The 15102-nt window shown below is 36.2% G+C and overlaps 1 protein-coding gene across 3 annotated transcripts in view; it reads right to left on the bottom strand.

The window, feature by feature from the left end:
* ADAMTS20 (ADAM metallopeptidase with thrombospondin type 1 motif 20) overlaps nucleotides 1–15102 on the bottom strand; it is an 87552-nt gene that overhangs the window by 59332 nt on the left and 13118 nt on the right. For 2 of the 3 annotated variants that reach the window (XR_004306446.1, XM_032443192.1), the window contains exon 1: nucleotides 7234–7310. Coding sequence is in view for 2 of the 3 variants with exons in the window: in XM_032443192.1 (XP_032299083.1) it covers nucleotides 7234–7290 (57 nt within the window). In the remaining variant the exon portion in view is untranslated. Of the gene's footprint in view, nucleotides 1–7233; nucleotides 7317–15102 lie in introns of those variants that run through there. The other variant, XM_032443193.1, reaches the window with a different exon arrangement.

Raw genomic sequence — 15102 nt, forward strand, 5'->3', positions numbered from 1 at the left:
AATTGCTGCTTTAGAAAGATTGAGGAACAAGACTGTGATGGTAACGAGATGCCCCTGCCTGTGAGGTAAGGTATATTCTACAGGCAGGCTGAATGCATGCAAAAAGAAAAATCATCTTGAAGGCTCACCTAGGGAACACACAGACTAAAAATTACCAGCTGAGACTTGAAATGATAGATTAATGCAGAAAGTTCTCAAATATGACATTATTTCTTATTTTATTGAAAAAGAGGATAAGTGCTCTCTGCTCCCATATACCACAACATCTCTTTCAATCTCTCTTTATTGGAAGCATTCATAAAACGGATTATGAAACAGGACAAGAATTTGATAGAATACACCATTTATTTGCAACTTTCAGGCCCACTTTCATCACTGATCTAAATCCAGCCTTCCCAAAAGGATGTAACAGTCAAGATGAAGGGAAGTACAGCTCAAAGGAAGGAACATTTCATACTCTTGATACAGGTATCTACACCACAGGAACAACAGTTCTGACCAAAACAATAAAGAAAGGAGAAACCAAGAACCATGATGAAGATAGTTATTTTTCCATGAAAGGACCGAAGCTTTTATTTTCATTAAATTCCCAAACATTACAAGATGGATCTTGTCATCACAAGCTGCTGTTGCTGGGTTACTGGAAGCAGCTTCTCTTGCTGACATTGAAGTAGCTGTCCGTTACACTGAGACACTGACACTGCAAACTGCCACGTTCAGAAGAGGCTAGAAAATGATCAAGTGCATTTAGAGTCCAGAAAATAAATGATATATATCTATATTTATATTATCTATATAGTATATATATATATATATATATTATTCTATACCTAAATAGAATTGAATTTCTTCAGTTCTTTTTTTCCCTAAACACTGTATTGCAAGACTGCTTTTCCTTTTCTGATCTGCTACATGGAGCCATGGTATCAGGATAATACATTCATGTCACTTAAAAGAAAGTTCATAACAGTTCTTAGCTTGTGTCTTCAGCAGGCTCCAACAATCTCCTGTTTATCACTGTAGTGCTGAAAGGATGTGAGATATCCAGGATCTTGAGCATTTCTCCTTCACCTCTTCCACTGCTGTATCCTGATTTTGTCATATTTTTCATAATACCCCAGAACTTTCTGAAGTAATGAGATAAAGTTGTTATCACAACATTTATTGCTTCTCTGAGAGAGAATAAGAAAAAGCTGTGTTATTTCTCCAAGTTCCCATTCTGTTCTATATATTCCAGTATAAAACTGTTTTATTTAAAGGAATATAGAAATTTCTTATGCAAAGTTGCCTAAGTCCAAATGACTTTCCATTTAAGGCAAAAAGAACAAACATATCTCTTTAAAAAAACACCACACAGAGAATAATGTTGTTTGGTAAACATTTACTTCTGTAGAAGTCCTACGTGGGTCTCTTCTATAAACACAACTTCACCACGGGGCCAGACCTTGAACACTGTATGACTGAGGTGAATGACAGAGAGACAAGTACTAGCAAATGCCTAACCAACAACAAACTACCAAACGAGAATAAAGAATAATAACAGCAGCCAACTGTAAAGATTGGAAAGTATATGCTTGCTAACGTGCTACAAAATCTCTGTGTCTGTATCACCTGATAGACCTCAAGGTTTAGAACACTGTGAGGCACTAAGACATCTGCCATACAAGCACCCTGGAGCTAGAAAATCCATAAGAACAGTCAGTGTATAATAGAAGGTAGTGGGTTTTTGTACATACAGATATTTGCATGTCAAGGTACACAAGAAATCTAGCTCAGAAATTTTTGTTTAAACAATACTTATAGAGCAGCCACACACAGAAAGTCTTCAGGGTCCTAATGGATGGAAGTGAATGGAAATGATGAACATGGGCCAGCAGCACGCATGTGCAGCCTGGAAGTGCAACAGTATCATGGGCTGCATTCAAAGAGGATGGCCACAGGGAGAGGGAGATGACTGTCCCCCTCTACCCTGCCTGCCCTTGTGAGACCCTATTTAGAGTATTGCATCCAGGCCTGAGGCTCCAAGTGCAAGAAAGATGGAGAATGGTTGGAACAAACCCAGAGTCACAATCAGAAGGCTGGAGAACCTCTCCTGCAGTGGAAGATTGAGTGAGCTGGGCTTCTTCAGCCTGGAGAAGGCTCCAGGGAGACTACACTGCAGCTTCCCAGTACTTCAAAGCAGCCTTTATACAGGAAGGAGACAGACTTTTTCCACATGGTCTGATAGTAGCAAGATAAGGTGGAACAGCTTTAAAAGAGGGGAGATTTAGATTAGATGGTTAAGGGGAAAGTTTTTACTGAGAGAGTGGTGAGATTCCGGAACAGAGAAGCTGCAGATGCTCCATGCCTGGAGGTGTTCAAGGTGTGGTTGGATGGGGCCCTTTACAGCCTGAGGACACAGAAGCTGATGAACCTGCACAGCACAGGGGGGTTGGAACTACACAATGTTTAAGGTCCCTTCCACCCCAAGCCATTCTATGGTAACTTTCTGGTTTTGTTAGTAATGAAACAGCCATTCTCCTTTTAACAGCATATTACAGAAAACACAACTGTGTGGTTTTATATTCACAAACAAATAAATAAATAAATAAATAAAATAACAGAGGAATGAGCTTAAGCAAGAAACAGCTTTGTGCCCAGCTCTCTAGTTTCTACTTAGCATTATACTAACCTTCAATACTTCTTATTTTATGTTAACATACACTGACCCGAGTGAAAAGAAAGCAAAATACATGATTGGTAGACATCAAGCAGTAGATAGGGAAAAAACTCATAACAAAATCCTGAGTTCAGAAACGTAAGTTTAGTATCCTTGTTAAGAGCTGTCACTCATTGCCCTTCCACTTTACGTCTCGGTGAATTATAGATTATATAAAACGTTATTAAAAATGGCAGTGCTATTTCAATACACTTCAGCAGCAGCTTTTATAACCTCTCACATCTGAGCAGACCAAAGAATAAAACAGTGGAAAGTAAAAGTCTCTCAGCACAGAGATGTACAATCCACATTAACAATGAGTCTTGATCAACATAAAATAGCGTTAGAACCTGGTGATGTTAAGATCTTACCGCTGTAGCACTGAATAGTAAGATTTTATGATTCTACAGTCCCATGACAAGTAGAGTGTTCTAAATCAGCACAGTCTCAATCCCTTCTTTAAACGCATGGCCACTCTCCTCCCATACTCCAGATCTGGCACTCACATGAACAGGCAAGCAGCCAATTCCCCTATTTAACAGGCCAACTGAGTTGTACTGCAGGTGGTTTTACATGTCAAGCTTTTTTTGACATGTCAAGATTACAAAGGTCTTGCAGCAAGCAAACTAACAATAGACTAAGAAGTCTACAAAAATAATGATGTATAAACAGTAAATTTCTTTTAAGATGTCAGAAATAAGGTACCTGATCAAGAAAATTAGATTAGTGCACAAAATATATCATGAAAATGAAATGTGACAAGTTCTTAGCATTTTTATAGTAAACTCCAGTATTTTAATGAATTCTTGCTTGCTTTCTAAGACTTAGATTTACAGTTGAGCCCTGAACTGTTACAATCTAACATGCCTAGGAGGGAGTCCTCTGGCTACTAAGCCTATTAAGACAGTATCCACAGCCTGCTATGTTGATACAACATTGGTAGAACAAAGAAGAACGTGGGGAGTGGTCACATTATTTTATTCATCTTTTCACATTAAATAACGCCACTGTTTATTTTGTTTCAATACAAAGATTTTGATGAAGTCCTAAACATTCCTATGGCAAAAAGAATCCACTTTTAAATACATATTTCAGTCAAAAAAAAAAACAAAACAAAAAAAACCATCTCCAAGATTGAATAAATATTATGAACAATCATCTTGCAAAGATTTATGCAATTTAAGAGAAATAAGAAAATGCATTTCAGCTTTAGTTCAGTGGGATTATTTGCATGCTGAGTTAAGCCCTTGCAGGTAGAATTGGATGAGTGACAAGACACTTCAAACTCTAAAAATATTCAGCAGCACATTTCAGTTCTTATTTTCCATCCATAAAAAAAAGGATCCTATAGTTTCAAGTTTACTTCACTGGTTTTGTTGATACTCAAATATGAAGAAAAAGCAAACAAGGATCAAGTTTCCAAGGGGTCTTCTGGGAGCTAAATACCTACATTCCAATAAAATGTAATGAGATTTATATGCATAAACTTCAGTTTTTGTCAAAACTCAGGCCAAAACTGGATATTGGAGTTAAGGTCTGTATCTAGAGTTAAGATATAAGTTTCAGAATGAGTAGACTAATGCTTGATACATTTAAAATGCCAGCAACCTGGAAATTTCCTGTAACAGTAGAAGTTGCTTGAACAGACAAGTACCAGCTTTGATTATTAAATTTAACTACCTGTTTAATGATAGAAAGAATAGTTTCATTTCTTCCTTTTATGGGTAATGGAATAAGACTAAAGAGTTGCATTTCAAACATTAATAGATCAAGAAGAATACACTTGCATACTGACAAATTCTAATATTGATTATATATCCAAGAGTGGTAGTCATTCTCTACATTTATTACCAGCTTACTGAAGCATTGCTATTCTGAGAAGGAAGAGAATGAAGATTGTATATTAATCTGTCAAACAAATCTAGTAAACACTAACATGAACACGTGTAAGGAATTAAGACTTCCAGAGGTCCTCTACAACTCTTCCTGTGATTCTATAGCCACATTTGAAATTCCTAAAGGAGAGGAACAACAACACTTCCACTAAGAGGGAAGGCTAAAAGACCTAATGCTGTTCAGCCTGGAGAAGAGAAGGCCCCACACAGGCATAATAGCAGCCTTTCAGTATCTAAAGGGGAGCTACAAGAAAAAAGGGGACAGACTCTTTAGCAGGGTCTGTTATGACAGGACAAGAGGAAACAGTTTGAAGCAAAAAGAAAAGAGATTTAGGTTGGATATAAGGAAAATTTTGTTGTTGTTGTTTTGTTTTATATATAAGGATGGTGATGCACTGGAAGAAGTTGCTCGGAGATGAGGTACATGCACCATCCTCAGAGAAACTCAAGGTCACACAGGATAGGGCTCTGAGCTGTGGGTATCTGTATGGAAAACTGGTATTCACAGTCCGAACCTCTGATTAATCAGCTGAGGCAAGTGTTGGTTCAGCTGTGGGAGCACAGGTGAAGGTAATTCAGCTGTGCTCCCAGAAGGGGTGGAGCTTGACTCCACCTCTCCTAGACTTCATTTAAAGGCTGACCACCACTAAGGCACTCTTTTGGAGATCACTTCTTTGTGGAGACTGGGTGACCAGCCTCAGCATTTTCCAGCCAGACTGAAGGCATCAGCATTGGTGAGTTTCTCCTATAAATAACCTTTTGGCTATCTATTATACCATCATTCTTGTATTATTTTCTGTACAGTATCCCTGTTCACAGCAGGGGAGTTGGAAGGGACTGATAAAGGTCATCAAATCCAACTGAAACAATTCATAATTATAAGACATTAATCTGGGATACATATTCTTAGGGATGAAGTTAACCAGACTGTGAAGACAAGTTTTTAGAATTAGAATCTGATTTCATATTTTTATTAAATTCCACTAAACTTTTCTAGACAAAGTTTTTAAAAACCTATTCCTAAAAGTAATTTTGAAACAAATGGATGTACACATGGAATAACTGCTGCCAGATCTTGTACATCATCCTGAATACCATATTAAATTCATATTAATGGAGTAGCCTTTTTGTTGTATGCCATTACCTCAAAGCCAACAACAACTACACTAAGCCCAAGTTCTACAACACTGACAGATACTGCTAGAAGGAATTCAAGATATTTAGCAAGTAGCTGGTCTTTCCCATTCAACACAAATTTGTTTAACGCTAATCTTAAAAAGTTCCATAGACTCATTAGCAGCAGTTTGGCAGGTAGAAATCTAACTACTTAAAAGACATAGAAAACCAAGCATTATAAGATCCAGATGCAGGAAACAAGTGTTTTAAGAAGTTAAAAATTTTAGACCAGTAATTAGCCATAATCACAGAGCAACTCATGAAGACTGCACACAAAATACCCTATCTCACTGTACGTTTTTTTTTTTGTTTTTTTTTCCTTTGTAGGACACAGAGATACAATACAACCATGCAGAATAAGATCAGCCTTGGTATAGCACTGCTGTAACTAATCCCACTGTAATGTGCACAAAAGGAAGAATAAGAGTAACTTTTACATTCTAAAAAACTTTCCATGCCCCTTCTCCTCACACTTTAAAAGGACACAGAACTTTCCTGCTTGAAATCAGTCTGACACATTAAAACTTCTAAACTTAGATGCCTACATCTGTATAGGAGGTGACAGCACCTCTACTGCTGACAGCTTTAGAGCTGATCATGACAGTGTACTGAACTCAGTTCAGATGCCTACCTATCAGTATCTATGTCATTTCAGACAACATACTACACATCAGCAGGCAACTAGTAGACGTAACACATGGTCTATACAAGACACACACATTTTTGTGAGGCTGCAGATGGGAGTTCAATGTCTATCACCTCTTAATTTGCTTCACAGATGTATGTAGTGCCAAGTAATTGCGTCCAGTGGAAACTATAGAGCAACTCAGCTCATCTACAAGATGATGGCTAACAGGTCAAGTGATTAATTCTTATTTAAACCAGGTATTTCCATTGAGACTAAGAATGTAGGTGACTTCTTTGCAAGTCCAAAATAAATAAATAAATAAATAAAATGCAGTTCACATAAATTAAACTTATTTGACAGATGAAGGTTATGAGATCTAGAAGTAATTATACAGAATATTTTAGGACACCTTTTTAGTTGAGCTGTGTTGAATTCTTACTTGAACCAAATAATGCCAATTCAAAATCTAACCCATGTTAATCTGAAGTTAGTTGAAAAACGAGGATTGCTATAATCAAGCATTTTTTCACAGTACCTTTTAACCTCTGTCTGCTGTAATTAGTCACTATGTTTAGCTCACTGAAGCCTGACCATTCTTTTAATGTAATAGCAAATCAGGAAATCGGCATAGCATTTTACCTACACACCTCACTACATTTAACTGAAGAGAGGCAGAATCTGAAATTTTGGTCCTACTTGTTTTTTGCTGTTGTTTATGGAATCTATTTTAATACAGAATTCAGAGAAAGCAGAAGATAGAAGTCGCATGAGAGAAGACATCAGAACAGGAAAAAAAAAAAAAGCTCCAAAATTGCTAGTACTTAAGTTTTACTTACTATTGACATCAGTGTTAATACATAGTGCTGTAAATTCTGTCCATGATGACGAACCATTTTGGTGTCAGCTGTAACCATCACTTGGATAAGAAAGAAAACGTTTTTTCCGGGAATGTGAATTATTGCCAGCATCCTCCATAGACAAGTTCTTAAAAGCATACTCTAAATCTGGAGACTTCTGTAAAATGTTTCTCTCTTCATTCAAACTGCTGACATTCAGATGTAGTAAAGTGCTCTCCTTCACCTCCTTTTCTATAAAGTACAAGAAAAAACAAAAATCCTTAATGCAGAATTCAGTTTCTAAAACTAAAAATAGACATGCAACTCTGTCTAAAGTAGACAAAACAAATTTATAATTACGATCTTATTTCCAAAGGAACTGATACAAGGATATATATTACAAGGATACATATGCAAGGATAATATATTACACATAGAAGGAATATTAACATATAGTTCTTTCATACATGGATTTAATGTCAAGTTAAGAAGACACAGCAGTATTACATAGTTCCTAGAATGCAGTATAATCCAAAGAGGAAAGCTGGAGTTAGATAAGAGATAAGAACTAGAGCTTAAGCAATGAAAGAATGGAAAATAGTTAATTGAAATAGCCATATTCAAACACAACACCACCAACAACAGCAAACTATGAAGAATAGACTCCAGTCCTAAACTGACATTTTCATTTATATATGAAATAAGCTATATAAATATAACAAGTAACTTTCTTGACTGCTCTATTAATATTCAAAGAATAGGACTGGAGTCTAACAGATATAGTTTGGAGACGTCTCAGTATTTAACACTTTCTTAATTTGCTACCTCCAGGGGCACGTGATATCTGAAGAAAACTCATGCCTTGATCAGGCAGTCACTTCAGCAATGCCCACATGAACATACTTAGGTGAGATGTATATCAAAATTCTCACTATTCTCTGGAACTTAAGTGTCTGAAGCAGTAACTAATCTTTATTAAGTCACAGTAAGAGTCTCAAACTTCAGAACACTGGAAAAAATAGGAACCAGAACCCATATTTAGGATAAGAGCTGAAGACCAGTCTGTGGACTAGCCAAGACAACTTTAGTACTACACTAAATAAAATTCATTTTGTTTATGAACACAAAAGCAACAAGAAGATGAACAATAGCCATCATACACCTATCATTACATCAAACTCCTCTAATTTCCCTGTATTAAGGAAACAGGATTTATGAGTAGAGGAATGTATCAGACATCCTTCTCTGACAGGAAGATTTAAAACCAAAAAGTAGCAAGGAAAAATTGGCTAGATAACTTTAGACGTAATCTCTGTGATCCAGTTTCAATTTAAGAAGATGAACTGAAGTAGACTTCAAAGGTGTAGCAGCTATTACTAAAGCATTTCATTCACAATGTGGAAAAAAAAAAAAATCAGATGTACAGATATTAGAGATTACAAAGAACATTAGGAAATGCTATAAAGGTAAAACAACTCAAGACAAAAGATTTAAGATTTAATATTTGCAATATTATATCAATGAACAAGTCAGAAACAATCCTGAACAACAAAACAGATGAAGGATTTAAAGTCAGATATACCCAATACTTTTGTAACTTTTTATTTTCAGACAGATCATAGAAATCACCTATGTTAAAATGCCTAATCATCTACACCTTCTCTTTATAGTAAGTGGAGTGAAACACATTCCCAGTTAGTAAATCATGTTACCCTAACAAGCATATCTAAAATAAGTCATGTGAATCAGAGTAAGTGATCCTTTCTCTCCTCCAAATATAAAAAGAGGAGGAATGACTAACACAGATGTAAAATATCTATAGTTAGATGAGATGGATCACTATTGTCATTACAAGTCACAACCTGACCAAGACCCTGCGGTTTAACCTAGAAATACTACTTCTACCTGGGAAGCCTTTCCACTTAACCTTGTCAAAATTCACTAACTAGAAAACCAATTATCATGATCACAAACCTATTTCCCCTTTAAGAAAACAAGGTAACATGGCGAAACTAGTACTGAAATAGAGAAATATCTTATTTAGGACAAAAATACTACACAAATACTTTTTCCTTCATGAATACCTTTGCAGTGCCCCCTAGCCCCAAAAATAATTGGGCAGTAAACCCTGACTCAGTCTTCAGAGCTTCAGAAAAAAGTATTTCACTGGAGCTTATTCAATGGAAGATGATTGTAAATGTAGCATTATATATCTACAGAAAAAGCAGGACTTTCAACATGACGTGATCTAGGATTTTTTCCAAAATCATACTTAGTACACAATATTAGTCAAAACTATGCTACTTTCACAGTTCATACTTTCAAACAGTTGGCCAGACATTCCTTAAGGTAAAATTTGGTATTTTTTTCTCTTCAGATGCACTCAATGTTACATAGGCAATTCTGAAACACAAACAGATTCAAAATGCATAAAAACAGTTTCCAGTCTCATGTAAAATGTAGAATGGAATTAGACAAGATGTTTTTATATGCCAAACTGAACCAAATTTAACCTGCATTCTCCTTCTTTGGGCTTCAGAGAAAATACTGAAGGTCAAGACTCAATAAATGAAGCCCACATGCTTCTATTAAAATAAAGGTATTTATTCCGAGCAGACTTGAAAATGTTTTAGACAATAAAAGATACTTTTAACATGGCACTATTATAGCAGCAAAGGTTAAGATCACCTCTCAGATAGGATCTTGGCTTCTACATTGTAACATTTAACATTAAGTAGATGGTACCTCTGCTTAGAATTCGTCTATGAACCCCTAATCAATTCTCCCTAATTCTAATCTTCTATGTAGCTTTTATACTTCAATGGAAACTTCAGGTGACTTTCTGTCATAACATTTTCTGACTATGAAGACTCACAACCATGAGAACTAACTCTGAAATTCTCCACTCTACTAAAAAAACCCATTAGTTTAAGGTATGATGCTTTCTACTCACTTCCTTGTGAGGAATGAAGGTTTGTGTTTTACTTTCCCATTCTCTGCATATGTTCCTGCTCAAAAATTACAGCACTTAGTTAGCTCACATACTACTACACTATGAAAGTACAGTCATTTACTTATGACACATCCAGAAAATATGCATTTAAATTAGTCCCCTTGCTTTTTTTTTTTAATAGTTTTAAAGGTGCATTTTGTAGTATGAAAATATTATTAAAATATCCAAAAAGAAAAAACATTTACATAAGTAATACTATATACTTTCATTCTTGAGGACATACATCTCAAATTCTTCTTTAAGTTTGAAATAAACATATCATCTTTTGTGACTGTGAGCAACAACAACTCCCATGGATCTGTCGTTTAAGTGTTTACATACAGAACAACACATGTGATGCGTAAAAACAAATCAAGAGTTCTTGAAACTTCAAGATGCACCATTACATGCCTATTTCCTCCTATATTTAAATCACCCAGTGGCAGGGAAGAATGTAATTCTTGCCAAACTCATGTGAAAGAAAAACAGTGAGTCTAGTGAAACAATCTGGAGACAAACATCTTAAAATGTCAACCTGCCTTTTAAAAAAAAAAAAATTAAAAAAAATTAAAAAAGAGAACTAACAACTGAAAAATTGCATTGAAAAGGAAAGTGCAACTATACCTGAAACTTCACAAGGTTTATGGGATTTCTGATACTTTCTATTAATTTCTTCATGTCTGTATATAAGATGTGGTTTATTATGCTCATCTTCATGTTCACCTCCATCCGTTTTCATCAGAGGTTCTAAAAAATATTCACCATCGTGTGCTTTAAAGGTGCCCATCTGAAAGTAAGAGAAGTAATTGCTTTATTCTCCACTAAATATGAAATTTTTATAACTTTCATGGTATAAACTACTTAATATTTTCAGATCAATGAAAATAAGTTTGCACAAGACAAAAGTGGAAGCCAGAAGGTAAAAAAGGTTCTTTAGAGTCTTGTCCGTCCCTCCCCCCCACTTCCCCCCACACACACACAGGAGACCACCTTACTCATAAGTAAGGAGGATATCAGCAATATAATCAAGACACACTAACAATATATTGTATGTAATCTTTTCACAGGCCTTGTAAAACCAGGATAACTGAAGTAAAAAATAATCTGGGTATAACCAAGCAGGACTGCTGAGGAAACTGCATAGAAAGGAGTGGAAGCCAAGACATTTGTTAATGTCTGAATTCTAGACTGAGTTGTTAGCTTCTCCCTCTCGCTTTTTCACACCCCCGGCAATTAATTCTTACAGTCTAGCAGGATCAACTGTCTGTTTAGTTACATGTTTTTGGCTGAGCAAAATCTGTAACTAAAAGGAAGAACAGAAGTTTAAACCAATTCTCTCCCGAATGTACAGATAAACAACTAATAACTACTATCACTAAATACAATGAGTGCTACTGGTAAGGAATGCATCCCACCTGCAGTCCAATAACATTTACTGCATATCTCTTAACCAAGCTGATAAGAAGTCTTTCTATAACATGTGAAATGAATATATTGTACAAAGAAAAAAAACCACAAAAACAAAACTCAGTGCTCTAACTTAAACAGTATATTATATCTGCAATTTAAAAATCCAAGCTAACATTAAGTACTATTCCACATCAATGAAACAAATTTGAAGTGCAATACTAAAATAATCCAAGTGTTTGGAGACCACAATGCTCAAATGTAGTTGTCATCAGATTAACAAATGGAAATCAGCATCTCAGCAGTGAACTCAGCCAAAAATGTTAAGTGAAGCCAATCTTGAAATCACTACTACCAATCCTTAGACTAGAGATTTATTTTGATTAACTACATGTTATCTCTTCATTTTCCTAACATACAGGTCAACAAAATTCAATCACCAGCTATTTTGCTCTGCCTGGTTGGCAGTACTTCATTCACAAGAGTGATACTTCATCTGGTGTCAGGCTGCAAATACAAGCAGAGTCATCCCTACGAATTAAGCACCCAAAGAAATGGGCTTTAAGATCCAAATAATAATTAAAAAGTTCTGTACAACCAAATAAAACCAGATAACCTGGAAGTTCAGAGGCAGGTTGCTGAAACAGAGCCCAGGCTTCTGCAGGAAGTCAAATCAAAAACAAACTAGATTTACTTAACTACAGATGCATCTTGAATCACGTAACAAGAAACCTGCCCTAAACATCTTACTTCTGTCCTTAGATACAGATAGAAGAACATTTAAAAGATCTCTTCAGTAGAAGCTGAATTTAAGATTGAAAACATTCTCCCATACATTATAAATAAGTGGTCCAAAGAAAGAAAGAGGGAACACCACACGGGACTATGCATAAATACAGACTTGAGGAAACTTGTAAGAAAATGAATATGAGAATGATAATTTATTTCTTGGGTTTAATCTTCTGGATGAGTTAAAACACTTTATATTGAATTAAGATTAAAGAGATGAACATGGATACTCACTCTAATATGTCTTACCAGCTTGAAGTGGCTTAAAACTGCACAGTCCTCATCAATACATTTATTTCAAGAGTAGAAACAACTATTGCACAATTTATGGTAAAAGTAAATACTGTATCCACTTACAACTTTGAAGAACACATGGAAAACATAAGGAATATATAACAGGTTTTGGAAACATGGAATTAATATGTCCAACAGCAAAACTGGAATGACTTCAGAAAAATGCTAGAATGATTGTCTTGAAAACATGACTCTAAACTGGCTGACTCTCTCCCAGGTAACTTCTACTCCTGTTTTTTCAAGCCCTTACAGAGTGGTTCTTAACTCCAACTCAAAAACCTGCAAGGAGTTTACAGCAAGGATACTTTCACATTCAAACTAAGTTACAAAATACCCTCCTCTTCTATTACTCCCCCTCCCATGTCACATTAATTCAGAGCTCTTCACAAACATGTGAGTAAACCCTTCCCTCTTCTCTGCCTGCTCCACAGTTACAATGTTTCCTTATGAAAAAGGTAAGGGGTACAGGTTAATTAATGGTTATTGCAGGCTGACAATACCTGCAGAAGACATTTCTACTAGAAGATAATTCAACTAGAGAAATACAGCAAGACAGAGTCATAGCTTACTCGTTAAACTGGGATAATACAATAAAGAAAAAAATAATAACAATAAATAAGCTAGACAATAGAAAAAATAACCCAGCTAATGAAAGAATTATGTAGCAGAACACTAAGTGTTTTTGCCTACCAATTTTGTGACACTAGGATTTCATTAGCAGACAGTAATCATACCTCCAGCAGACTAAATCAACACTTCTAACAGAACTAATAATGCAACTGCTCACGCTCAGAAGTGTCCTGGTCTGGATAGATAGATGCCTAGATCCTGGTTGAATACTATCAAGCTTTCACTCAGGAAGACAAAAAGACTGTTTACATTCCATCTAATGGCATAAGGGAAAGCCTATCCACATAGGAAATGGAAAAATCCAGACATAGATACCCTAAAAGTCACATTGTAAGTCTACTCCAGGCAGTAAAAAGCCTGGCTGAAGCCAAGTAAAAAATGGCATTTCTGAAAGCATATAAATAAAATTTGTAGTAACAGGGTAGCTGTATAGCAGAGAACTGGAAAGGATATTAAAAAAATAAAGCACAGATAAAAGCTATCTCAAAGACAGATAGAAAAAGCAGGTAGAAGAACCTGCAGTGATCACAACAAATAAGATCCAATGGAGTGAAAGGAAATGTGAGGGACTATTCATCAGTAAAACTTGCAGAGAACTCAGTTGGACAAATGAACTTTCGCCATAGAAATATTGCATTAAGATTATGGAAAAGTAGCTGTTTCACACAGTGTATAATGGAACTGGGAAATGAAACATACACACATATGAATGTATTTCACTATAAAACACTCATGAACAAGTTATCAAACTAAGTACTCCTCTAGAATGCAAACACAAGGGGTCCTCCAAACTCTCAGACTTCAAAGAAACTCCACCACAATCTTGTCTGTCTCAGTGAACAAGAAAAACACACATTTCCAAATTACCTCTGGTTAGAAAGAACTGTCCAGCTTCAATGGAAGCTTCAATGTCTGGGTTCGAATCCCCCCTGTGGCGCAAGTGGTAGAAGTGCCGCTCTGCTACACAGGAGGCTCGAATCCCAGACTCAATGATCTCTAAGGTCCCTTCCAACCCACACAAGACTATGATACTATGAATGATTTAAGAAAACACAGAAACACTTTTTACTTGGCTAGAGAAGCAAAACAGCTCCAAAAAACCCTTCTACAGCTATCAGGCAGTTACCACATGTAAGGTACAGAGAGAGTTTCACCTCATTTTAGTCAGTTGCAGTACATGCTTTGAAGACTATTGTCAATCTGTGTGTGTCCAGAAAATATGACCTCTTCTCATACTACCTAACTTGCTACCGCAATCTTACATCTACACAAAATGAAGACAAAAGCAATGAGAACTAAAGCTATTGTAGACTTTATTATCTCACAGGAAAGCCCATCTGTTCCCCAAGAAAGCACAATCTCCCGGAATCCATGACAGCCAATTTCTGACCATTACAGAAGGTGGTAGCATTACTCGAATTTTAAAATGCAGGTTTACACAGCATCTCAGCTGTGTGAACTAGGCAGCTGCTCAGTTCATCTAATGCTTTAATTCTGCCTGCATTTGCTCAGTTCTGACTTGTGTGGAAGCACAGCATGTCTTGAAGCAGGAGAATGCAGGCTCTGGGCAGCCTGGTCAAGTGACTGGCAACCCTGCACATAACAGGGGGGCTGAAATTAGATGGTCACTGTGGTCCTTTTCAACCCAGGCCACCCTATGACACTCTATGGATACATTTGTCCATACAAGAATTGTCTTGACATCACAGGAACAGGCTGCCCAGGGAGGTGGTGGAGTCTCCTTCTCTGGAGATATT

Source organism: Coturnix japonica, chromosome 1 (genome assembly GCF_001577835.2).
Source record: "Coturnix japonica isolate 7356 chromosome 1, Coturnix japonica 2.1, whole genome shotgun sequence".
Classification (NCBI taxonomy): Eukaryota; Metazoa; Chordata; class Aves; order Galliformes; family Phasianidae; genus Coturnix; species Coturnix japonica.